Raw genomic sequence first — 26,984 nt, 5'->3', positions numbered from 1 at the left:
ATTTAAACTTAATATTTTACTGCTCTTTTTAAAAACCTCTTTCCAAAACTTCACTATATATTCATATTCTTACGACAAATGAAAACATATTCATATTCCCACCGCTGCATGACCACATCTCCAACATAAATTGGAATATTTATTATTTACACAGTTCAACTTCAGTGTACCACTTCCACACAATTTTATAACAGTTTTCCTTTATTCTTACTGACATACATTTTAATATCCTATTCATCCAAATATTACCTTCATTAATGAACTTCTTCCTCAAACCTACTTTCCATGTCGCTTTAAATGAATCATATTTATTCAGTCCTTCTCATAATTTCTTATAAATTTTACTTACTATCCCTATTCTCATTTTTCCTTTTCTATAATCATATCTTCAAATTTACTGTAATCCCTGCATCTACCTCTTTTCTTTACTCCATTCTGCATTGCATTCTCTATTGCAACAATCTAACTGAATCACATTATACCAAATTATTTTCTCCTTTCATAGTATTGCTTTATCTCCCCATTTTTATTTATTTTGTCTAACCAATCTTTTAATCTATTTGTTCTTGAATAATTTCCCTATCTCTCAAATTAAATGGAAACCCTTCTAATTCAATAATTAGATGTAATGGTGAGATTCATGGCATAAACTTTTCCTTAAACTGTAATATATTTTTAAGGAAAGGAATTTCTACTTTTAAAAAACATTTCTGTTATCATATTTGGGGAAAAATTTGTCTAGAAAAACATTCTAATTTTTGCCATATTACCTTATTGTGTTGTAATATAATATCAAGTATATGTTTCACTTGATTTGCAATATAATATAACTTTATACTAGGGATAACCAATCCACTTCCCAACATATATTGTATGTTTCACATGATGAACCATAAAATAATGTAATCAGCAATTTGCATTGATTGGTGGCCACCTCAATTTGCTCTAGAGATTTGGAAATTTTAAAAGTCAGTATCTCTGACAATAAATGAGGACTATGTATAAGATGACATATTTGAATGTAAATGAAGATGTGTTCCTTCCAATATCTCCTTTTTATCAGCCACAGATACTCTTTATTGTGAATAATAGGCCAAAACAGCTCAGTCCCTGCCCCCCATGAGAACTATCCATCCTGAATAACATTCAGGTATCCTCCTAATGGCAGCTTCCCACCCCTAAATTAGTACCCCATATAAAAATATATAGTGTATTTGGTCTTTTGCGAATCATCTCTGCCTAGAGGAAGTATGAGTGATTATTCTAGTTCAAAGTTTAAGTGTTCAACTAAAATAGAAGAAATGGAAACTGAAATACAGTATCTAAAAGTTATTTAATATAAATGCCTAAGGAAATATTAAGAAAAGAAGAATCTATTCTGTTATTTCATAATGCTGCAAAATTGTTTAAGAATTTTGAATGGGATTACATTTTTGGCAATGAGGAGAGAGAGCTATTCAATGGCTCCAAGGATATATATTTATAAATTGATATAATTTAAATGTTCCTAAAAATTTAAATATGGAACACTCAGCACCCCCTTCTTTTATTCTCTAAACTATTACTTATGACATCTGGGCTATCTTCCATATAAAATCATTCATTACTTTTTTGCTATCTTTTAAAGATGTTGCCTGGGATTAATGTGAATTCCCTAAAACAGAAGTTAAGTTTGGAAAGTTTATCATGAATTTGATTCATTTTCAGTCGAATCCATAATTAAGAAATGATCATTTTAACCATTTCAGTATGGTATTCTGATATTGGATTTTGGTGCCTAAATATTTTCATGCTTTAGTTTTACAAACTGAGATGCCCTGCTAAGATGATTGTGTTTTCTCATAGTTGACTTTAAAGCTTGAAATATTTTCATACCTATTTGAATTTATGGATGTGACAGTTCAGGATTACTAATGATGATTGCCACATGCTCTGCCACTGATGTATTTTGTGCCCTTCATCAATGATAGTGATTCTGGTAATTTTGGCAGAGGCTCAATAGTCAGGGCATAAAGCAGGGATACTCCTCTATGGAGCCTGTACATTTAGTGGGGAGGGGTTTTTTGTGTTTGCTCACAGCTCTTCGCTCTTTTTAAAGTTGTACACATGTAGAAAAGTTTGTTCCATGCCCATTCTAGATAGCACTGATTCTATAATGGACTATTCCAAATAGTCAAAGGCTTGTTAAGTGTCTAAAGAAACAACAAGTGCTGGTATATATTCAGTTTTGCAAAAATATGCAGCATTCAACACTCTTGTAATATTCACTAAAATTAGTCTATTCAACACCCAGCTTTTAATTTGGGTGGACATTTACCCACAAGAGTATTCAGTCATTGTTCTATAACTAAAATAAACAGTTCGGCATCTTAGTCTAGCAATTTTGTTGGAGTATTTGTTGTTGCTGTTGGTTTCCACCTGTGCTGTATCCTTATTTGGTTTAAGTGGCACTATTATCCTAGCATTTCTTCATGATTCTAGAAGTCAGCTTTTCTGTAAAGTGGAATTGTGCGATGTAGCTCAATGTGGGATCAGTACAACAGAGCTGGTAACCTCTTTTCTCCCTGCTGAGGGGCACTGAGACAGCGGTGTGCCGCCCCGACCTTGAGGCAAGGGAGGCCTGTTGCCTGCAGGGCTCACGCACCCCGCACGTGAAGGATAGAGTGGGGCATCTTGTTTGCTCCGGGGGACACCAGTCGCTTCTGCTGATCCATGTGGGGACAAATGACATAGCCAGGCAGGGTGTGGTCAGGATCAGCAGGGACTTCAAGGCCTTGGGGAAGAAACTCAGGGACCTAAAGGCCCAAGTGGCCTTTGCATCTATCTTACCAGTCTGGGGATGGTCCAGGCAGGGAAAGGAGGGTAAGGCTTAGGATGTGGAATGCTTTGGGTTCCTCAACTGCGGTACCCGGTTTCTTGCCAATGGACTTCTGGCAAGGGATGGGTTGTACCTCACGAGGATGGGGAAAAGGTCCTTTGAAATGCTCTAGTGAGCTTTGTCCAGAAGACTTTAATCTGAGATGGGATGGGGGTTCAGGCCCCCCAGAAATTTATCCGCACAAGTGTGGGGAGAGGATCAGGGCTCTGGGACAAGAGTGTTAGAGGTACTACAGGGACTGGCAGGACTCCTACAAAGAGAGGCCAGGTATCAGGGAAGATGGGAGGAAGGAGGAGGCTGGGGATTCCAAAGAAAGGAAGCTGTGGGAAGGAGTTGAGGTGCATGTACACCAATGCTAGAAGCATGGGTAATAAGCAGGAAGACCTTGAAGTGCTCCTGGGAATAGGAGAGTATGATCTAGTGGGGACCACAGAAACTTGGTGGGATGAAAGGCAAGACTGGAATGTAAACACAGAGGGGTATCACCTGTTTAGAAAGGACAGGAAGGGAAAGATGGGTGTGGGCATAGCTTTATATGTCAGGGAAGGGATAGGATGCAGTGAGATAGAATGCAGCGCAGATGGGGATTTGGTAGAGGCAGTCTGGGTGAAACAAAGGGGGGTTTGACAGGGAGGGGGACCTGACAGTGGGGGGGGGGGGGTGTTATCACCATCCAGGTCAACTTGAGACCCTGGATGTTGTCCTGACAGATTAGATTCTGACGATATCTCGAGGGAGGGACACAGTAGTTATGGGAGATTTCACTCTCCCGGATATTAGTTGGGAGTTTCACTCAGCAGTGACAGCCAGGTCACATCGCTTCCCAGATGCTACAGAGGGAGGGTTTTTCATGCACAGAGACTGAGAGGTGACTGGGGAGGGGGGGGGACATCCTTGACTTGGTTTTGACCAACAGGGAGGAGCTGATAGACGAGGTACAGATTAGGGGAGCTCTGGATGCGAGTGATCACTCCATTCTTTGCTTTGAGATCAGGGGAATGGGGACTTGCAGCAGGTTGAGCACTAGAAGCTGGGACTTCAAGAGGGCCAACTTTGGCCAACTGAAGGCCAGACTGGGGAAAGTCTGCTGGGATGGGTTACTGGAAGGCAAGGGAGTTGAGGAGGGGTGAGTGGCACTCAAAAGGGAGGGTTTGGAGGTGCAAGCCTTGACGATACCTCTAGTAAGTAAGGCAGGGAGGTGAAGGAGGGCGCGGCCATGGATGCGAAAGGAGGTGGTTAGAGGGATTAGATGCAAGAGGAACCTCCCTAGGAAATGGGTACTGGGGCAAATAGACAAAAGGGTATACCAGGAGGATGAGGCTCATTGCAGAAGGGTTCTTCACTAGGCTAAGGCTGATTACAAGCTGAGACTTGCAAAGAATATCAAGAGCAACAAAAAGGGCTTCTATCAAGAGGAAGTGGAGACAAGTGTTGGGACCACTAAATAAGGAGGAAGGGGATCCAGTGACTGATGCAAGGGAACACACACAGATGCTAAATGACTTTTTTGCCTCTGTGTTCTCCCCAAAGCAGGATGGGGGAGATCCTCATGGGAGATAAGATGAGGCTGGGGACTTAGGGGCACAGATTAGAATACCCTCTCCCCTGAAGTCGAGGGACTCCTCAGGGAACTGGACATTACAAAGGCGCCGGGACCTGATGGGTTACACCCAGGAGTACTTTGAGAAGTGACAGGGCTTCTCTCATGCCTGCTGGCCTTCATTTTTGAGGCCTTGTAGAGAACCGGTGAAGTTCCAGAGGACTGGAGGGTGGCGTCAGTGGTCCCAATTTTCAAAAAGGATAGTAAGAAGGGAAATGGGGAATTACAGACCAGTTAGTCTTACATCCATTGTAGTAAAAGCAATGGAAAGGCTCATAATAGCGAGAGATCAAGTGATGCTAGATAGGGAAGGGAGGATGGCAGCCACACAACACGGCTTCCACAAAAATAGGTCCTGCCAGACAAACCTTGTGGATTTCTATGACAAGGTTTCAAGGTGGCTAGATGGAGAAGATGCAGTGGATGTGGTTTACCTGGATTTCAGCAAGGGCTTTGACAAAGTGCCCCATAATATCCTGGTGGAGAAATAGAGGAGTTTTGTGATAGACCAATGCACTGTTTGATGGATTAGGGCATGGCTGACTGACCGAAAGCAGAGGGTAACCATTAGTGAGGAATCATCAAGATGGTGGCCAGTGACAAGCAGGGTTCTGCAGGGCTCTGTCCTAGGGCTGATCCAATTTAATATTTTCATTGACGACATGGAAGAAGGGGTGAAGAGTTGGCTAATCAAATTCACAGATGATACTAAAACCAGGGCAGTGGGGGCAACTGAGAGGCAGGTACCCCATCTCCAAAAGAATCTCGACAGACTAGGGAAGTGGGCAGGAGACAACAGGATGGCGTTCAATGTGGATAAGTGCAAGGTCTTGCAATTGGGGCATAGGAATGAGTGTCATAAGTACAGGTTAGAGGACAAGTGCCTGGAGAGCAGCACTTGTGAAAGGCATCTTGGGGTGCTGGTTGACTGCAGGCTAAACATGAGTCAGCAGTGTGATGCGGTGGTTAAGAGGGCGAATGCCACCCTTGGTTGCATAGCCAGAAGTGTGGCTTCTAGATTGAGAGAGATATTACTACCACTCTGTATGATTCTGGTGCACCCGCAACTGGAGTATTATGTTCGGTTCTGGGCCTCTCATTACAGGAAGGATATAGCCAGGTTAGAGTCAGTGCAGCATAGGGCCACAAGGATGGTGGCCTGATTTCAGGGGAAGCGGTATGAGGCCAGACTGAGGGAACTGGATCTTTTCAGCTTGGAGGAGACTCCGAAGGGATCTGTTAGCGACATGCAGGAATGTGAGGGGATGTCACACAGAGGTGGGTAGGGACCTGCTCTCCCCTGCAGAGGAGGACAGGATGTGCTCCAACGGAGCAAAGTTCAAGGAACCAAGGTTCAACTTGGATGCCAGGCAGTACTTCCTGACAGGCCCCTGAGGGGATGGAATGGGCTTCCATGGGAGATGGTTGAGGCCCCATCGGTGAGGGTGTTCAAAGATAGGCAAGACATGCACATGGTGGGCATGTCGTGAGTGGAGTCGGCTGGAGCCGGAGGTCAGACTAGATGGCCTGGGAGACCCCTTCCTGAAAACTCCAGTGGTAGCTCTGAGTCTTTTCATTTTTAAGTTTAACAATCACAAATGTACTTCCTCTTGCTGATATTGTGCTCTCAAGGAAAGCTCAGTATTTCTTTGAAAGCACATGGATGTTCACAGAGTTCATTCTGTCTTACTGCATTCTATCTTTACTGTGCTTGCTGAGTTTTCCTGGCATAAATGGGGCACATTCATGATATGCTGAAAGGAATCCAGTAGGAGCAGACGTCTCCATTCAGACCCTAGGACTAAATCCATGTTGCAGTTTAATGCCACCATGTGGCAGACATTAGAAGTTGCAGGGAGTGATTGACAGCCAGCAGCTTTCATCCAGTTTCGGCAGAAGCCAGCAATAATAACCCTTTGTAACAAGCCTGGATTGGTGTATTACAGATACAGTATTAAATTTAGAATAGAGTTTCAGAACATCCCCACCTCCAAAACTGCAGCTATCCTAGATACCCCAAAATTTACTTAAACCAATCTAGCTTAAAGCATTAACTACTTCTCTTGCTGCTGCTGCTGCCGCTGCCACAGCTCTAGCTTTAAAGAGGAGGACTTGACCTGTGTCTGGTGATCAGTGAGTAAGCTGATCACATAAGGCAGCTCATGTGAGAACAACCAATCAGAAGGGGTCACAGAAAGCCGGGTCATGGCACATGTTTCCAAACTATGGTTCCCAAGATATATCTTGATATTATTTGTACACATACAAAAACCTGTACACATGGAGGGAGATTTGTACTAAGGCAAAATTCTTGCCTGAGATTAAAAAACAAAACAAGAATATATTTCCTACCTCATCACTTTATATCCTGGAGGGAAAAAAAAAATCTGTTCCTGTCTCACCACAAAGAAAGCTTTGCAAACAAATATGCCAGGCTGATTTTTGTGAGATTATTTTTCCTCCATTTATTCCAGGCATGCTCTGTCCAAGCATAGGCATGAGTCCATGTATCCAGGGGCCACTATAGCACTCAGCACAGTCTTGGGTTGGATCTTGACACAGTCATGCCTCGAGTAGATCCACTGAAGTCAATGAGACAAGTTAACCATAACTAAATCCCATTGATTTGAATGGGTCCACTTTAAGCATGATTAATTTGGATTGAATGCCCTGGACATGCATGCAGCCATTGCAGGAACTACACTGCCTGTGTAGGCTTCCCATTTGCCCATCAACCCTCTCCAAGCAAGCCCCAAGCTTCAGTAATTTGTCAAAAAGAAAGAGTGGCACGGAATATGGGAGAAAAGCAGAGACCATCTGATCCTGCAAGAGCCCACAAAGGTGTACACCGAGAAAGGGAGCAGGTAACAAAGAGAGAGCTCTATTGTGCTTTCTCTGTATGTGGGTGCCCACACTGAGATGGGTTGTGGCATTGTGTTAATTTGCTGCCACAGAAAAATCAAAGTTATTGTTGCAAAAAAAATATTGTGACAGACTTTTAAAAGTAATTATAATGGCAGAGTTGTTAACATTAACATCACCTGAAAGCAGATACAGTCATTATCTGTTAATTTTATTTTTGTTTATGAATATAAATGACAAAAACTTCATTTAAATGTGTAGAAATACCATATAGCAATCCTAAAAGCGATTACATGTACGTGAGGCAGTATTTCAAATGCACACCTCCAGATGTGCAGTTTTTAAAGTCTTCTTTTGCCCATTTTAGAATGCCTGCTTTTGAAGCAGCAGCAGAAAATGGCTGTTGGGAATAGAAAGCTGTACTGCCTCTGTGTTCAAAACTCTGCAAGAGCTGGTCAGCTCCAAATTTTTATTTTTGTAAGCCCAGATAGATTCCAACGGCTTTTATACAAGGCAGTACATAAATTGTGCAAAATTACCAGCCAGTAGAGTCAGAGCTAAGACAGCAGTCCTTCACCCACCCAGCCACTTCTCCACATTTTGGAAGTTGTCTTCTCTAAACCCCTAAACAATGTGCACTAAAATAATTTATATAGTCATTTTCTTGGTGTATATTAATATATATTTATATAAAATGGGCTGTGCCCTTTCATTATTTCAAATTATTGGCAGTTTTCAAAAACCTTAGCACGGATTGGATCCAAATTTAGGCAGGCGCCACTTGGCTGGCAGTAGCGGACTTCTCTACACTCCCCTGCTTGCCAGCTTCCTGTACTTTCTGCACAGAGGATGGGGGTACCATACTGAATGGGATGAGCCGAGGGGTAGGCTTTCCTAAAAATGCATGCAGATGTACTTCCTGAGAGTAGAGCCCTTTTGTCAATGAAAAACAGATCCTGGATCCAACCCTATATTTCCCATAGCTTCTGGTCATTGCTTGCTAGAGGAGACCAAAGTAAATGTGGGCATTTAAAACACAAATAATTCAATTAGGAGAGTTTTCAACTCAAAAAGCAACTGGTGTATCAATTTTCTTCAAAGAGCATCCATGAATAAATTTGGTGGCTTTTCATAAAAAGAAGAAATTTGATAGATTTGTTCTGTTTGTACTATGTTATTTCAATATTTAGGCACACTTTGTCAATTATGTATTATCCTGAGATCTCAGCTGCCCCACATGAAAAGTCAGATTATACAGAGCAGCTGACAAGGGAATCTGATTTGTATTCCAGGCAAGGGCATAATTTACTAGGATAATCTCTCCTGTGCAATCTGTTTAAATAAGAGCAGCACAAGAGTGCAAAAACACGCTTGCACAATCTCTCCTTGTGCAAAAAGAAAAAGAAAGAGCCTGTGGCCTATGCCACGGTTATAACTCTGGGAAGCAGGGAATATAATCCTTAATGAATTTACAAAATGCAGTGAGAATTCACTTTTTGCCAAAATGGTAAAATGCAATGCATTTAAACTTTGTCTAACATATTCATGTTAGTTATCTTGCAGTACCAAAGTATTTCATGACCTTTAAAAAACAGAAAGGAAACCCCTTTAAAACCCTCCTCAGATAAAGAAATAGTTTCACACAGGGTAGGGCACTAATGTGGCTTCCAAAAAGTAGTTCAATTAAATTTATGCTGGAACAGGAATTTTCTGTCTTGTCTTTCAAACAAGAACAAAAATGGAGCATCTGTTCTGTATGGAGTTGCTTTAGAAAGACATTCCTTCACTGACCCTTTAAAAATACATTAAGCCCCATTTACAATGGGAGGAGGAGCTTAAGACAAAGCATGCTTCCAGGTGATGCTTTTATCGCATCATAGCCTTGCTTCACTCATGGAATTTTATGGGATACATGGGTCCAGATGACACAATCTTCAACTTGTAACCCTCCTATGTTTTTTCCCAATGGGTTCTTCCATCTTTTTTCTTAATGCAGGAAATCACTTTATGCAGGAAATGTCCTGACCCAGGAAATGCAGGAGTCACAAGGCCTTCTGATTCAGAGCACTAGGAGGCCTATACCTAGAGGCACCCAAAAACGATCTGCCCAAGTGGTTTCTCACTGCACTGCCACTGGTCAGAGTTCTGCCTTCATTTTATGTCTTGCAGAGTCTCATGGTCCTGAAGCAGACAAATGGTGGTGACAAGCTCACATGGCCAAGCAAACTTCAATGGCTACATGGCAGCTCTTCTAAACCAGCTGCCCAAAGCCCATTCTTGGACCTTCTACTGCAAGACGCCCAGCCACTTTGGGTAGTGGGGCAGATGGGAAAGATTCCAGCTGATGGAGGGGGCAAGAGAAATTCAGAACAGGCAGTATTTTTTGAGATATACACATGCTTGAAATATGCATCTTTAGATGTTCTTCTTCCCTGGCCCTCAGTAAGCTCTCGAGTACTTTTCGAAGTGGAATGAGAAAGCCTCTGGGGCTAGAAAGAAGTGTTGCCTCCTGTCTTGAGTTACTGAGTATCACCGGACATCACTGTGGCAGTCTCGGACTTCAGTTGTTTTGGAGTCCCCTGCAAAAGGGATTTCATAGTTAGTCCTTCATTAAACAGGCACACTTCCCCCCTGCCTGATTCAGCCTGAGCCTTTTGTTGTCCTTAGTCCTTCCCTTGTCAGACCATCTCAGCTCAGACGTCTGCTGGGGGCTTCTCACATTGCCCTCTGCCCACGTGCTGCTACACGTGCACCACAACAGCGGATGGATTAGGCTTATTTCCAATGAAAAGGGGAGGTACAGGGAGAAGAGCATTCCAGCCTCAGGCTTCTATGGGAAGGTTTTACATGAAAGGCAAATTTCTACCTGGGATTCTAGGAAGTGTTGTCGCACTTCCCCATGGGACAAAATGCATGTCTGACAGTGGCTAGGTACCCATCATCCAGGAGAGGACACTGCTGGCAGAAAGCATCCCGGACATTGCTACCACCTTGGACAGCCAAGAGCAAGGCCGAATCCAGAAGTTACCCCAAACAATCAACCTGATCCCTAAAGAGGGCTGTGACCCTTGCCAGTAGGTAAGGGTCTCTCCACCTATCTCACCCAGGTGGATAGGTAATTCAACCTCATTCAGCTTATGATTCATTCAGAGAATCAGCTGCCTCACACGGATGCAGGGAGGGCATAATCAGTATGGGGCACCTCTTTCAATGGCATCACATACATATTGAACCACACAAGGGAGAAGACAGAACCTGGTGAGAATCCGTTTGGGGAAGGGATGATGTTCAGAGGAGGGCAATGGCCATGGTCAGAAGTATAGAAAGTAAGTCCTATGAGAAGCAGGTAGGTTTAGCCTGAGAAAGATGAGACATGGCAGCACCCTCCAAATACCTAAGAAGCTGCTGCAAAGATTTGCTCCCTGCTGCTCCTGAAGGTACGTAGTACTGTATTTAATGGAGGGCAGATTTCTTGAAATGTGATAACAGTTCCAGCAGTGTGATGATGAAGCCTATTCCTTAGGGACAGGCTCTCCCTCACTGGAAGTGTTGAAGCAGAGGCTCGGCAGTCATCTGTTGGCTGCCTTCACTCTGGTTTTCCTGAACTGACCTGAGGATCAGACCATATGGCCTAAGAGGCACCCTCCAAAACTGTGAGGCAACTCACTGGAGACGTGGATTTGGCAAAGTTCAGCTGTGTGTACAGCATGATGGCAATATCATTCTGGCCCGCTTCTAGTGCAATGGAGAGAGCTGTGCTGCCATCCTGCAGGAGAAGACAAGAAAGTGAGGTCAGCAGAACCACAGTGATGATGGTTTTTCCTGTCAAGTCCGAGCAGTGGCCTTCGCCCTCCCTGGCCAAGACTAGAATCCCAGAAGAAAGCTCCTAAATCAGGTTCCTGTGGTTTATTGATGGCTACTAGCCCCCATGGCTAAAATGAGCCTTCACGTACCTCTGAATGTGGGAGTTAAACTGGGAGAGGTCAACGCCTCTCTGCCCTATCTCCAAACCCCTGAAGACAGGCTAGATGGCTACTACTGGAAAAAGAATACTGGTCAAGTTGAATGCCTTGATCTGATCCAGTCAGCAACATTTTTGTCCACATAGCTCAATTCTGTTGCCACTTCTTGAGTGCAGCTTGGCAAGCAAGTTAAGAATGGCCCCTGTAGGCCCCAAAAGCTGGAAGGAGCTGGTGGTGTTGGTGGGGAAAGGACAGGGTAAGGTGGTGTGAATTTGATGAGCAATGCAGGTCATAACAACACGTAGTTAAATAGACCATTTCTTGTTTCAATTGCTCAATTCTCCTTTTTAACACATTGAAGCGCAAACCTGCCAACTCAGGTTGGCTGCAGTTACTCAAGAGGGTAAAAAAGGCGCCAATATTTAGATATCCCAGTGCTGAACATTGGCACAGCTTAAGTTCCACTCAGTTAAATAATTATTTTGCTTCAAATATTGTGTTAAAGGTGTTCCATGGACTTAATGTAATGGGCACCGATACATGGTTTTAAAGCGTAAGGGAAAGCTCTTTGAATTTTTTTCCGAGTATGAGCCCAGGCAACAAGGCTGTGAGCAGTGAGACATGGGGCACCCTCCCCCCACCTGTGAAATCCAGCAGCAGGACAGGCAGGACTCACATTGTCAGAGAGGGCAACATCACAGCCAGGTGTGGCCAACAGCAGGCGGACAATCTCAGCATGGCCGTGCTCACAAGCACACATCAAGGCAGTGGAGCCATCGTCGTCTTGCAGGTTGACATCCGCTGCATTAGCTAGCAAGGTGCGCACCATATCGAGACGCCCATGGCTGACAGCCAACATCAGCGCAGTCTGTCCAGCCTGCAAGGGTGGGGAGTGGGGTGGAGGAAGCAACGCTTTCAAGTTGCAGCTAAATGCTGGAGGGTGGCGATGGTGGCGAAGAACCTGTTGCCATGCTTGGCCCATAGAAACCATTCATTAAGCAAGCACAATCATTTGAAATATTAAATAAGAATGAAATCTAGACTTAAGTTTGATTTATCTGTTAAGTCTTAGTACCCCATGCTTGCAAAAAGAGCCAGTATATGTATACGTAAGAGAAAAAGAATCAGCTTTAAAATATTCCATATCCCCTCTTCTTCCAATTGCTCAAAGTGGAAAAGCTGTCACGTTCAAGCAGATTACCCCAGTAAAAACCTATTGCCCCTTCTTCTGACTTATATATCCAACTCCCTTCTGGAAATGTTGCTACCTGGCTGGCTTTGGCATTGACATTGCCACTTTTCAGCAGCTGCTCAATGGTCTCCATATCACTCTCCGAGCGGGAGGCAGCCAGTGCCGTCAGCATGATGGCTGTGTAACCAGCTTTGTTCTGTTGGTCCACATGGCATAAACCTAAAAGAAAAAGTGTTAAGTAAAGACCTTGTTCTTTTGTGGTATGCTTGGTCTGGTGTGGCTCACTCAGCCAGATCACACTGGCTCCTTCCTTCCTGGGTTCAAGAGACAGATACCTCCTTTTTGCAATCAGTTGCAGATCTCTGCTAAAGCTAAAGGCCAAGTCACCTGCATGCTAGCGCTGCAATACATATGCCTTGATTGAGGCCTTCTCAGTTTGGTTAATCAGTTTCAGAGTAAGCTGTCCATGTGCCTAAACACCTAAAATTCTTCTCAGAGATGAGCCATTACTGGACAATCAGTAGACAAAAAAACCCAAGACATTCTTCTGGAATCTCCACCCAGATAATGAGAGTATGAACTGAAGGAGCTTTATTCCACTGGAAAAGGAAGTTACATAGAAACACAGAAACAGAGTCAGAAGGAGTCTCCTGGGCCATCTAGTCTGACTCCCAGCTCCAGCCAGCTCTGCTCACGACATGCCCACCATGTGCATGTCTAGCCTATCTTTGAACACCCTCACCGACAGGGCCTCAACCATCTCCCATGGAAGCCCATTCCATACCCTTGGGGTCTTAACTGTCAGGAAGTACTTCCTGGCATCCAAGTTGAAACTTAGTTCCTTGAGCTTCACTCAGTTGGAGCACGTCCTGCCTTCCTCTGCAGGGGAGAACAGGTCTCTACCCACCTCTGTGTGACGTCCCCTCACATACCTGTATGTCGCCAATATATCCCCTCTGAGTCTCCTCTTCTCCAGGCTGAAGAGACCCAGTTCCCTCAGTCTCACCTCATATGGCATCCCTTGCAAACCGGCCACCAACCTTGTGGCCCTATGCTGCACTAACTCTAACCTGGCTATATCCTTCCTGCAATGAGGGGTCCAAACCTGAACACAATACTCCAGTTGTGGGCACACCAGAGTCGTATAGCATGGTAGTAATACCTCTCTCGATCTAGAAGCCACACTTCTGGCTATGCAACCAAGGGTGGCACTTGCCCTCTTAACCACCACATCACACTGCTGACTCAGTTTGGCCTGCAGTCAACCAGCACCCCAGGTCCCTTTCACAAGTGCTGCTCTCCAGGCACTTGTCCCCTAACCTGTACTTATGACACCCATTCCTATGCTCCAAGTGCAAGACCTTGGACTTATCCACATTGAACACCATCCTGTTGTCTCCTGCCCACTTCCATAGTCTGTCTAGATCCTTTTGGATCTGGAGTAGCTGCTCCTCAGTTGTGGCCACTGCCCCAGTTTTAGTATTGTCTGTAAATTTCATCAGCAGACTGTTCACCCCTTCTTCCATGTCACTGATGAAAAGATTAAACAGGGGCCACGTGCGTGCTTGAAAAGGAATAGTGTTGGCAGGCGATGATGTCATGAGCCGCGACTCATTGCCTGCGACTCATCTGAGCTTTCGCATGGCCAGTCAGTGCACTGCCAAGGACATACATATATATATTTGCTTGGACTGGCTGTGAGTTGTTTTTTTCTAAACTAAAACCTCAGTTTTCAGGTTTTATTGTACTTTGCGATAAATAAGTGGGTTTTGGGTTGCAGATTGGGCACTCAGTCTCTAAAAGGTTCACCATCCCTGAACTAGACTGTACTTGCCTATTTTATTCGTCGTTTCCCACTGAATTGCCACTGTATGTTTACTGCTTTGTGCTCTGAATGTGACCAACCTTTTCCTGCTCTGTACCTTTTCCTGAATCCCTAATAAATATTTTACCTCGTTTTCACCAAAACTCAGACCATGCGCTCAGGGAGCGAAAGACAGGAAGTTCAAAAGGGAGCCTGCCATGTAATTGGTCACACTAACAGAGATTTAACAACCAGATTGCATGCAATGTGCTGAGTACAACCTAGCTGTGCTCCCACAAGGACACAAGGGGGGTACAAAGAAGCCCAGCACAGCAAACCACTGTGGGATCCTTGACCAGTCATTCCCATGAGACCAAGAGAGCTTTGGAGCTGAGAAAACTTGGGTTTATTGGTTTTTGTTGGCAACTGGTACAAGTTTTGCTGTGTGCCCATAGTCGAGGTGCCCACAGGTGCTATTCCACCACACTTTGGAACTAAGGATTTGGAGCAAATGGATTGTGTAGCTCCAACCCTTTCCCAAGATACTGTGAACAAGCACCTGCTGACCTAGTTTACAAACATCTTCAAGCAAAGAGATCCCAAAGTCTAGTTAGTATCACCATGAGCCCCTTCCTGAACATTGATGTTTCTCCCATTGCTTCTTGGCATGGCCATCAGCAGGACTCAATCACTCCTTGCATCAACTTCCTCTTGCTTTACCCTTAGGATGGTGGATGTGTGATCCGCCAGATGTGGCTGGACTACAATTCCCATCAAGGCTTTGCTAGCTAGGGCTGCTGAACATCACAGTTAAACAAAAGCTTAAAGTCACCATCCTTACTCCTGCATTAGCCCAATCCCATTCTCCAAATCTCAAAGAATAAACATTCTGGATCACAAAACTCTCTAACTGGTGTTTAGTTGTAGTTGGAGCACTGGATGAGGCTGGAGCAAGAGCAAGATCCAGCTTCAAATCTCCACTCAGCCATGAACTTCACTTATTGTTTTGGGTGAGTAAGGGTTGTAGTAAGGATTGAAATGCCCTCTTAAGTTCCTTGGAGGATGGAATGAAGAATATAAATATAACAAATAGTCTTCTTGGACACTTCACTCTCCAAATATTGTGACTGTGTGGCATACAGCACTCTGGAACTCTGGACCACATGACTTCTGGGTGGTCTTGGCACAGCTGAAGTTCAAATGCCAAGAGCCAAGGTGTTCTCGCAAAAGGCCAGATATGTATGCTCCAAAGGCTCTCCTTCACTCCCAGCTTCCAGATTTCCCAGTTTTATTGTTCAAAACCTACCTGTTTCAAGAAGCTTTGTGACCACAGGAAAATTGGAATGTGAGACAGTGTAATGAAGGGCTGTGTTCCCATTGGCGTCAGCCATATTGATTACGAACTCCAGCAGTTGTGGGGAAATAGCCCGGAAAGCGGCTAAGTGCAGAGCGACCAATTCAGGATCTGCTTCTTTGTGGCAGGAAAGCCTGAGCCAATAGTGAAGCACTGTGGTGTAAGCCAGTTTCTACAGCAATGCAGAGAACAACAGCAATGACATCAATGACTGTCAGGTATGAAGCTGCTGTGTCCCACTTCTGCTTTCTTTCTTCTTCTTAGCCAAACACTCTGTATCTCCCCACATATTTCCACCTTTCTCTGGCCCACAGGCATGAGAAATTTCAGCTGTTCTAATTTAGTTCAAATAGCATAGTCTCCAAGGAACCCTTGAAGTGCAGAGCAGTCCATGTGGAGCTATTCCAAGTTGTTTTGTATCAGAACTGCCCTGTTCATCTGGATGGGGTCCAACATTACCTTTGGAGTCACTGATAGAATAAACCTCAGCTTGTAAATGTCTGCCCATGAAACCAGGGCCCTTTAGTGTGGCTGTCTGCCAGACATGCATCATGACCTCATCCATGGGACCTACATCACCCATTTAAATTCTCCTCCCCCCTCCAAAACTTTAGAAATATAAGTATACCATTTCTTCATCCATCTGTGCACTGGGAATTTCTAGGTATTTCTGAAGGATGTCACAGGCAGAAAGCAGCTCCTTGCTGAGTTCTGGCCTGGTAGGAAAATAGAAATGAAAAAGGGGGAAGAGTTTAGCTTTTGAAGAGAGGTTCCTAACTGAGAGGGCCGGGTTTGCACATGATGTCAACCCAGGATTTAGCAGTGCATGCATGAGCCTTTGCAAAGCCTCATGGTCATGCTCCTCCTCCCCTGTGACCAGGAGAAGGACTTAACCAGAATTGAGTTTTACTCACTCTTGGCTTGTCATTATATATGAACCAAGAATCATGGTTTAAAACAAACCAGCAAAACAAGTTAACTTTGGTTTATACAAAATGACAAGCCAAGAAGCAGGGAAAGTGAACTAGTTTATTCCTCCTCCTGGCCATGTGGTAGGAGAGGGAAGAATGAAAGTCTGAGGTTTTGGTCAGGATCACATAGGCTTGAGCATGTAATATTAAATCGTGGCTCAGCATGACATGAGAACTGGCCCCGAGTTCCTTCCAGAGGGAAGACTGATGTATTACAAAGATAAAATTTACAGTAAATTCATCAACTGTAAGTCTAGCTTTCCAACCAAATGAGTGATGTGTGATATCAAAAGAACTGATTACTGGATTTTTCCATGGATTTCCATTAATACATGTATTTTGAAGGAATTTTTTTAAAAAATTAACCATGCTCTCAAGTTTGGAGATGGTGGTTTCTGAATGGTATTATAGGAAGGGGTAAGAGGCAGCTTATTGGTGCAATCCACAGCTGGCCCCTATTTCTAGCTTGCAGAATGGTTACTCTCACACTTTGACCCTGGAGGGGAATAGATGCACTTACATTAAACTACAGTGAGACCAGTGTACATAAATCTACACCTTAATCTCTTTCCTTAGCTCTGCAAGAACACACAGCCACTCTTTACTTAACAAAAGGACAGTTTGGAATGCTGGTGGGAAGGAAGAATTGGGCCAATTAACACAACCCTGTTTTACATGATATTTTTTTCCAAGCATAGAACCACTCAGAAAGAAGAGAGAGATATCAGCAGTAGAAAATTGCTCAATGTATGTAGCAGTAGAAAACATTTTTAAAAACCTAAACAAATGGGACAACACCTGCAAAAAAACAAAAATGAGAACAGAACAGTGATGTCCAGAAGTCATATAATAAAGTTGCAAAAGACAAGAATGGACCAAAAACCTTCATACAAACAAACTGGAATATTGAGGTGGGAAAAATCATCCTGCTTGAGTCCTTAACTCAAGACCCTGTTCTGGGTTGCACTGTGCCCCCTGCTAGCTGAACCTTCCGTCATCATAGAATGGTTATGTAGTGAAGCTATTCCGCAATTTTCAGTTACAGGTCCCTCTTGCATAGCATCTAATATTGATAGTGCTAACACTGTGGAAGCCTGGCTGTGAGTCTCAGCAACCACCAGAATCTGGCTTCCTAGGAATAAGCTTGCTCAAAGGAAATACAGAACTAGACTTCTAGGGGCTGAGGAGATGTGCAAAACTCCACAGATCCTTGCCCTTCTTCTCCTTAACCACTCATCCTCCCTACAGCCACAATCCCATCTCCAAATTTCTGGACAAAACATTAGCAGAACAGTTAATATTAGTAAAATGTAGCATGCATACTACATGTATGGCATCTTTTATTCTGGCTTAACATTTGGTTTCTAGTTTGAGCAGTGTCATTACAACCCTGAAGGTGGCCAAGCTGATGGTTACCCAGTTTCGCCTGCTGCTTCCTTGCTGGGCCCTTCTGCAGCTGGTATTTTCTCCCCCTCAGCAAGTACTGCAGATTGAGATGCAGCTATTTCAGAAGGCTTTGAAGGCTCGGCTACTGATGCCTGTGCTGCAGGGAGGCCTTCACTCGCCTCATGGTATTCACTCTCAGTGCTCTCATTGTCCGAAACATTCTCAGCAGTGCTGGAGTCCTCAGAGGAAGTGGACTCATACCTGGGAAGGGGTGACAACAGGGAATGAGAAGGGCCAAAAGTGGTACAGGAAACCAGTCCTAGATTCCACTCCTAGGGCAGAGGGAGGTTAGGAGAGCCTGGCTCTGTGCTGCGCAAGCATTTCTCTGTGGAGGATTTTGTCCAGGCTAGGCACATTGCTGTGGGACCCCCACAAGCTATATAGGGAGCAGGGAGATCCCTGCTAGCACAAATGGCAGCCTGGAGAGTGAACGGTATCAGTGAGGGAGACACAATCCCAATGGGGGAGCAGAGCTGAACTGTTGCAGAAAAGTTCATAAAATAATGTAGCCTCAGAGGTATGATGCCATTCTCCTTTGCTGCTGGCATGAGCTTAGGTGAGGCAACTAGGAAGGGGCCTGGGAAGCTGTTAGTGCTGCCTGGACACAGCTTTGGGCATGCTCCCCTTGGGCAGTTCAGGAGTGGAGCTGGAGCCTCCTGCTCAGCGGCCCTTTGGGAACGGAGACGTCACTGTACCCGCCATTGATGCCCACAAACTGCAGGCTCTTTTTGCTGGCCAGGTTCTCTGCAGGCTCCTCCTTCTTCTTCATGATGGATCGCATCCCTGTTGTGAATGAAGCTGTGGGGAAATGAAGGGAGGCAGCAACGGTCAGTCAGTCTACACAGGATCCCATGACACCTCTCTCCAATCCACACGTCTCACCTTGGTCTTCTCCCTCACTTGGAACAGCTGGTCCAGGCTCCTGGGACAGGCAGGGAGCCATTTGCTTCACTTGGAGGGAGTCAGGAGCAGAGTGCTCCTCTTTCTCTAATGACACATGCGGCTCTGGACAGGGAGAGAAGTGACAGCATCAGCGCCAGCCTCCTGGGCTTGACTTGCCACGTAGCTCTGGTGTTAAATTGGGCACCCTGTCCAGGACTCTTACTCTGCTTTGAGGACCGCCCCCGCCGCCCAACATCACTCTTCCTCAACACAGAAATATAAAGTACTTACAGGGTTCTCCTATGGAACAATTCACCTAGTGTGAGAAAAGTATGCAAGCTTTTGCTTTCCACTGAATCCTCTAGGAAGATAAAGAGCCCATGGAGCTAAAAAGGCAGTATCCTATTACACTAATGAAAGACAAACGAGTTGAAGGTGATGAGTCATTCCAGAGACTAAATGCTTAGCTGGGTGGAGATGTTCCGTGCCATATTCTGAGAAAATGTCTTTTTCTCATCTCATCACCGATGCTCTTAGACTCATTTCTACCAGTGATGTCTGTTAACAAGGGGACCTGGTGACTTCCACACCAGCATGCCATTCATCTGCTGCTCTATGACTTGTATGAAGAGGTACTGATGCAGCAAGGGATCCATCCAAGAGGAAGCAGTGCCTGCATGTGCAATGGCAACGTGTGAATCTGCTCCACACATCTGAAACTTTCAGGAATCCTTCTTTTGCAAACCCCCAGAATTCATACAGCTAAATTCTCCTTTCTGCTCCACCTCCTTTCCATGTTAGCTGAAAATAAGTAGGGGAATCCCACTCCTCAACTGTGTGTAGGCACGGAGGGGGAACCTATGCCCCTCCAGATGTTGCTGGACTCCAAAATCTCAGCATCAGCCAGCATGGCCAGTAGACAAGGGTGACGAGACTTGCAGGCCAGTAGCTGGAGTGCTACACTACCTCCCTCCCATTCTGAGCCTTTATACACCAGCGATGATGCATGAAGTTCCAAACGCAGAAGCGACTTTATGATGCAGGTACTTTGCAATGCAGCTTCCACTATCCTGGACCATCAATCCTGGCCATGGATGAGGGGCTTTTTTTTAATCCAAAGCTTATGGAGAACGCCAGGTGGGAGAAGGTATAGTACACTGTAACTACCCATGTCCATGTCCAGGTACCAAGCGTTAGTCAGTTCATCCCACAGTGGTTAGGAGTTCACTGCTAGTCTATGTTGGAGTTTTTGATGTGGTCTTGATATGCAAGATTCATACTGTACTTAGTCAAAAGTGAGTCAAAGAAGCAGCACTGTAACAGAATGTTGCCTCCTGCTGGGTCCCCCAGGGATGTGACGCTTAGGCTGGTTCAGGACCTGAGGGTGTAAATTGGTGTCCTGCAACACCAGGATTGGACCCAATGGCCTTCACAGCCTCTTCCAACTCTACTATTCTATGATTCTCTCCATGTATTCTTTGTGGCAAAGCTGGCTCATATCTGGTGCTGCTAATGATCTTTTCATTTCAGAACTTTCAGTTGCACCCTAGGAATTTCACAGTCTGTTTTAAGAGCTTTTCCCCCTTGCTCCTGCTATAAACAGTTGGTAAAATTCAGCATCCTACATAGAAAAGTATTTTAATACTTAATACAAGAATTGCATATTATGTGAGTGCATATCTGAACTGCTCTAAACTGCCTGGAAAGCTCCTTATTCATTGTCTTTTATTTATGTTACTGCCTACCCTGAGCACTGCAGATGGAAAGGTGGGCCAGCCTGCAGGCAGGATACAGCCTGTGAGGGTTCCCCATCTGGCCTACCAGCTTTGCAACAGGGAAAAGCTCTTATCTATTTTTACCTCCTAATGGAGACAAGAGTTGTTTTCCCAGCTGGTGCAAGAGGACTGGGGAAGAAGCTACTGAATGATTCTGTCCTGCTTACTGAGGTTTGTCCAGCAGAATTTTGCTCTGCTTAATTGTGAGCAGACATGCAGAGGCAGGGCATTTGGGTTGCTATTTGGTGGTGTGATTAATTCTGGTTCCTTAAGGGTAAACATGCAGAAGTCTTGTCCTGGTTTCTTGTGAGTAGGTTTAAAATTGATAAAAGCATTTCAATTTTGCCTTTGTCTTTGGCCCTGACCACAGACAGAATGTGGCCTTTCGAATCTTTTCCAGATTGAACTTGGCCCTCAGATTATGCTGAAGGCCTTCAGCATAGAAGGCCTTCCTAGTCTGAGCACTAGCCAAATGTATAAGAAGTGCCAAATGTTCCTGTGGGTCTTTTCTCTTTCTCCACTCAAAGCAAACTGAACAACAGGCACCCTTACCTTGTTTTCCATTCCCGTTCTCCTCTGTGCCAATGATGCTGATCTTTTTCACAGAATGGAAGGTGGTAGATGTGGTTGCTGTGCCAGGGTAGACTGGAAATGTGGTTTCTACCACCTCATTGCTGCAATATGTGGTACAGAGTGGCATCTTCTCTTCCTCAGACCCTGAGTCTTTGCTTGCCAAAGCTTTGAGGCCTGCATAGGGCTCCTTGCTCTCCAGGGCTTGTGCCCTCAATGGCCTGTGGCTCACCCCTGTGGCTGTGCTGGCTACAACCTCCGGCTCCCTTTCCACTTGGACAACTTTGATTGTATTTACCCAAAGGAGGGCATCCATGTCCCCATGACGAGCCCCATTATCCCACTGTTCTGAACCTTCTCCTACTCCCCATTCTGCCAGGCTACCATCCGCTGTTGAGGTTTCTTTGTCCTCCTGCTCTGTGCCCTGGTGCTCCAGTTTCTGGTGAGCAGCCTGGAGTTCCTGGAGTGCCCTTTTCAGCTGAGTCTCTAGCAGAGCAATCTTGGTGGACAAGGCCTGAATAGCTTGGCACTGCCGCTCTTCCTCTGGGGAAGGCAACCCCAATTCTTCTTCCCTCACTGTCACCCCTATATCACACCTCCCCACCTCTCCACTCAACTCTTCATCTTCAGCTGATATACCTACACCCACTGACCTTACTTCCTTCTTGTCCAGCTTACCCCCTGTGTCAAGCCTCATACTGCTCTCATCGGTGTTTCCACTTGCCCCCTCCTCCGGGATGTCTATATAGAGCTCCCCCCCAGATTTTCCTTTGCCAAAACCTCCTGGATGCCCCAGAAATTTCTGGCTTTTGAGCTGGACACTAAGCTGCCTCTTCTCTTCTTGTAGCACTGAAATCTTCACCTGAAGCACAGGGATCATTTTAACCTGCTCTTCTAACTGGCGCAACTTCTTCAAGGCCACAGCCATCTGCTCCCGGACATGCTGGAGGTGCCCTGGGGTTGGTGAAACTGGGGTGGACAATCCAGAACCAACTGGTGTGAATTGTCCAGGAGCACCTTGCTGTGAGCCATTGTAAGAAGTCTGACGGGAGAGGCACTGGCTTCCTACCAAGGAGCTAGTTGAGCCAGATATGCTGCTATGGAGGCTTCCAAGGCCAATTGCCCTGGACCTTTCCCCATCTCCTGAGTCTGCCTGGTCTTCTAACTTCTTTCTGGCATCCATCAATGTCTTTTCCACACGGGCATTGAAGTTACTTGGTATAGTGTTGGGGTACTGTGGGTAGAAGCTGCGTCCACAATAGGAATAGGAGGAATGGCGACTGTCCATGCTGGCATTGGAGCAAAGAGATTCGGTGGAGGTCCACCATGAGCCAGTATAGCCATAGCCCCGTGGCAATGAGCTGTAGCGTGGACGACGGTGGACTGGAATGCGCTTAATGGTGTGGCCCTTCTCAATGTCATCCACATATTTGAGGAAGTCTAGGTCCAGGCGGTAGCCATAAGGAGTCTCCACTGAATAGGGCAGGTCTTGTTCCTTCCCATGGAAGGCTGTAGCGGAGGTGGGATTGGTCTTCCCTATGATGAAAAGATATCCACTTAAAACACTTTTTGTCTGACCATCTTCAACTTATGGCATGACAGAAGTCATACTAGCTCAGCTTAATGAATGTTTTACAGATCATGGCAACCCAAGATCTCAAACTCAAAAGACCAAACCCATTTGTTCCCAGTCTTGTGTGTGGACAGTTTTTACTTCATAGCAATTGGAATGTTTATGATCATTCCATGACATCACAACAGCTTTCCCAGTAGCAAGGAGGACTAACTTCAGCTAAGTGAAGCAGAAAGATAAGGTTTACGGCCTTGGAGTATTTCCAGGAATGCTTCATATCAGCTTCGGTTGATTTATCAGCTGCGTCCCTACTTGGATGAGTGGAGCCATGCTACAGTTATCCAGGCACTAGTAACCTCTCACCTGGATTACTGTAATGAGCTGTATGTGGGGCTGTCTTTGAAAACAGTTCAGACCCTGCAACTTGTCCAAAATCAGGCAACAAGCCTGCATTCGTGAGCACATCATGCTGGTCTTACACAGGCTACAGTGGCTTCCGATTGCCATCTCGGCTCAATTCAAAGTGCTCACAATAACATGCAAAGTCTAAACAGTTTGTGGGCAGGTTATATGAGGGAGCGCCTTTCTCCATATTTACCAGCCCACTCACTGCAGTCTTTGTCTTCAAGCCCTTCTCCACATTCCTCCCCCTAATGAAGTGTGAGGAGAGTTTGCAAGGAGAAGAGCTTTTTCTAGCATAGTGCCCATATTCTGGAACATAGTCACACTGGAGGTGTGGTAGGTGCCTACTCTTGGTTTTTATATGCCAACGTAATATGTTTTTCTTCCATTAATATTTTATGGTGAATTGTTGATTTTTAATGAAGATTTTAAGATTTTATACTATTATATGCTGCCGCCATCATGTTTTTAAAATTGATATAAATTCAATTTTAATTTATCTATGTTTTATTTTTGGATCCTTCTATGATATAGATTTTATTTGTTTTATTAGTCTTATCTTGTTTTATTTAATTTTGGTAGTTTACTTGTGATTTTTATTGTTATTGTTCTTTTTGTAATTGTGAGTTGTTGTGTTGTATATTGTACTGTTTATTATGTTGTATATGGATTTTATCATGATGTAAGCTGCCCAGACAGACTATGGCTAAAGGGGCAGCATATAAATCAGATGAATTTTTTAAAAAGGGTACAGAGGAGGGCAGCAAAAATGATTCAGGGTTTGGAAACACTGTCCTAAGAGGAGAGACTGAGAGAACTGGGCATGTTCAGCCTTAAGAAGAGAAGACTGAGAGGGAACATGATATCCTTGTATAAGTACCTCAAAGGCTGTCACAAAGAGGAAGGTCAAGATCTCTTCTTGCTGATGCCAGAATGTACAACACAGAATAATCAGTTAAAGTTGCAACAACCCACATTCAGGCTGGACATCTGGAAAAGCTTCCTTGCTGTCAGAGTAATAAGACAGTGGAACCAGCTGTCCAGAGAGGTGGTGGGCTCTCCCACACTAGAGACATTCAAAAAGAAACTGGGCAGCCATCTGAGTGGGAGGTGTAACATGGTGTCCTGCAACAGCAGGGGGCTGGACCCGATGGCCTTCATGGCCCCTTCCAACTCTACTATTCTATGATTCTCACAATCAGCAACCAGGGAGCTTATGAAGACTGCACGCTTGTATTTTCCCCAGCTTTTGTGTTTTGAGTTTCTTGGCTGCCTTGGCAAATCCAAAAACCATTTTAAAATAGTGTTGCAAGTATAATCCAATGCCTCATTTAACCTCTCTGCACCCACATTAAGCGCCCTATAGATCATTCAAAATGTAATATCTACAAGCAGTGCTTTTTTTGTAAAAAAAAAAAAAAGGTGCTGGAACTCACGTCACCACCGGCAGTAAGCACTCAGCGCATGACCACACACACCAATCCCAAGCCAAGCAGCCCCCTCACTATCTTGCTAGCAGATAGCAGACACAAAAGCAGCCCGAAGGCACTATGTTAATGATGTTTGCTGAGTCAAAATCACTTTGTAAAATCCATTGGAAAAAAGGGTGCTGGAACGCCGTTCCGGTGCATTCTATGACAAAAAAAACCCTGTCTACAAGGCTAAAAGTAATGACACCCCATGACCCACTAAGTTCTCTTGCTTTTACTGCAGAACCCATGCAGAGGTCTTCCAAGGGGAGCATAAATCCCTAAATGTTTGAAATGGGGAAAGTTACAAATCTAAACAGAAAAATTAAAAATCACTATGTGTGTGTGCTTGCTATGTTCGTAGATCAACACTGCTGTGCAGGCAGGATATCTATTCTGAGTCAGTACACCTCTGGGTCCTTGGTGCCAAAGGAAACAACCATAGGAGAGGGAATTGCCCATATTCCCTGTGTGTGGATTTTTGAGCTTGGGCATCTGACGGACAACTGGCAGCCCTTGGTCTTATCCACCCACTTTCTATCCCAGGCTAGTGAATACTCAGGGACACAGCATCTTCCAAGACATTCTGTACACATTGCCACATCACGAAAGCTCAGCTGCATTTGAAAAGCATAAGGCAAAAATAAATAAATGGCATTTGTTTGGTGCCCCTGGAATAGAGGCTTATCAGACTCTGAATCCCATCTCACTTCCCTACAAAATCAAATTAGCCTTCTGAACTGGCTAGGGCTGACATACAGCAGTGTAATCCAAGACAGTGGCGCTGGCGCTGGCACTGGAGGGCTAACTTTGGGCATCCTCAGCATGACTGGGGTGCTTCCAGTTGAGGTATTTGCAGTGCCACTGCCCAATCCAATCCAAAAAATTATTTGTGGAGGGGCCAAGATGTCACCCTATTTCATTCCTGAGTTAGTACTAGATACTTTCTAGAAACACAGAAACACTTCCTGTGGTTCCTCACCACTTCTATAGTCTTTTTTCTTACCACAGAAAATTCATCAAGGAAGAAACTACAAATTGCTGCACAATGCCTTCCAGTGGTTAGTGCTAGAAGCCCTCCATCTAGAGATACCTCTGGTGCTCCATGCTGCTGTTACCTGTCCAAAAGCAGTATCCACACACCCACCTGGAAAAGCAGTCTCCATGTGCAGAACCTGAGCCATTCTTTAATCCTGGTCCAAATTCAATGGGCACATGCAGTATCACAGAGATGGCTTCTTAGAACACCGAGAGAACCACACAGCCTGCGAAGAGAAGCACAGATGCTATTCAAATCTACATGTGACATGTGCGTAAGACAGGCAGAACAGGCAATAGGGCTGTAATTCTATTTGCTACATAAAACTTGTTCTGGGGCCAATTCTGTTCAACCTTTTCATCAATGACCTGGAAGAGGGGGTGACCAGTCTGCTGATCAAATTCACAGATGATGCTAAAATGGGGGTGGTGACCACAACTGAGGGGCAGGTATTCTGGATCCAGAAGGATCTGGACAGACTGTGAAAGTAGGTAGGGGACAACAGGATGGGGTTCAATGCAGATCAGTGCAAGATCTTGCACTTGGGCAATAGGAATGGGTGTTACAGGTACAGGATGGGGGACAAGTGGCTGGAGAGCAACACTTGTGAAAAGGATCTTGGAGTACCTGTCAACAGCAGGCTGAACATAGGTCAGGAGTGTGACACAGTGGTTAAGATGCCTAGCCAGAGGTATTACTTCCACTCTCTACAACTCTGGTGCACCCACGATTGGAGTACTGTATTCAGTTCTGGGCTCTACATTACAGCAAAGATATAGTCAGGTAAGAATTAGTGCAGCATAGGGCCACAAGGATGGTGGCCTGATGGGGGAAGCCGTATGAGGCGAGACTGAGGGAACTGAGTCTTTTCAGCCTGGAGAAGAGGAGACTCCGAGGGGATCTGTTGGTGATATGAGGGGTGTCATGTGGAAGAGGACTGAGACCTGTTTTCCCCTGCGGAGGAGGGCAGGAGGAGTTCCAATGGAGCAAAGCTCAGGGAATTGAGGTTCAGTTTGGATGCCAGGAAGTACTTCCTGACATTTAGGACCCCTAAGGTATGGAATGGGATTCCACAGGAGGTAGTTGAAGCCCCATTGGTGAGGGTACTCCAGGATAAGCTGGGCATGCACATGGTAGGTATGTCATGAGTGGAGCTGGCAGGAGCTGGGGGTCAGACTAGGTGGCTCAGGAAGCCCCTTCTGAGT

The 26,984-nt window shown here is 45.0% G+C and overlaps 1 protein-coding gene across 4 annotated transcripts in view; it reads right to left on the bottom strand.

Annotated features, from left to right (window-relative positions):
• Positions 1-7,530: 7,530 nt before the first annotated feature.
• Positions 7,531-26,984, bottom strand: part of KANK2 (KN motif and ankyrin repeat domains 2) — an 86,211-nt gene continuing 66,757 nt past the window's right edge. For all 4 annotated transcript variants that reach the window (XM_044422273.1, XM_044422274.1, XM_044422272.1 and 1 more), the window contains 11 exons: positions 25,888-26,005; positions 21,279-22,832; positions 18,952-19,074; positions 18,765-18,867; positions 18,040-18,270; positions 16,281-16,368; positions 15,605-15,824; positions 12,571-12,713; positions 11,979-12,179; positions 11,008-11,106; positions 7,531-9,919 (listed from right to left, as the gene is read on the bottom strand). In XM_044422273.1, coding sequence (XP_044278208.1) covers positions 9,860-9,919; positions 11,008-11,106; positions 11,979-12,179; positions 12,571-12,713; positions 15,605-15,824; positions 16,281-16,368; positions 18,040-18,270; positions 18,765-18,867; positions 18,952-19,074; positions 21,279-22,832; positions 25,888-25,924 — 2,859 coding nt within the window. In that variant the 5' untranslated portion in view covers positions 25,925-26,005 and the 3' untranslated portion in view covers positions 7,531-9,859. The remainder of the gene's footprint in view (positions 9,920-11,007; positions 11,107-11,978; positions 12,180-12,570; positions 12,714-15,604; positions 15,825-16,280; positions 16,369-18,039; positions 18,271-18,764; positions 18,868-18,951; positions 19,075-21,278; positions 22,833-25,887; positions 26,006-26,984) is intronic.

This window comes from Varanus komodoensis, unplaced genomic scaffold, assembly GCF_004798865.1.
Source record: "Varanus komodoensis strain SLA01 unplaced genomic scaffold, ASM479886v1 scaffold124, whole genome shotgun sequence".
Classification (NCBI taxonomy): domain Eukaryota; kingdom Metazoa; phylum Chordata; class Lepidosauria; order Squamata; family Varanidae; genus Varanus; species Varanus komodoensis.
Note: the sequence above shows the minus strand (reverse complement) of the source record. Positions and strands in the feature narration are given on the sequence as shown.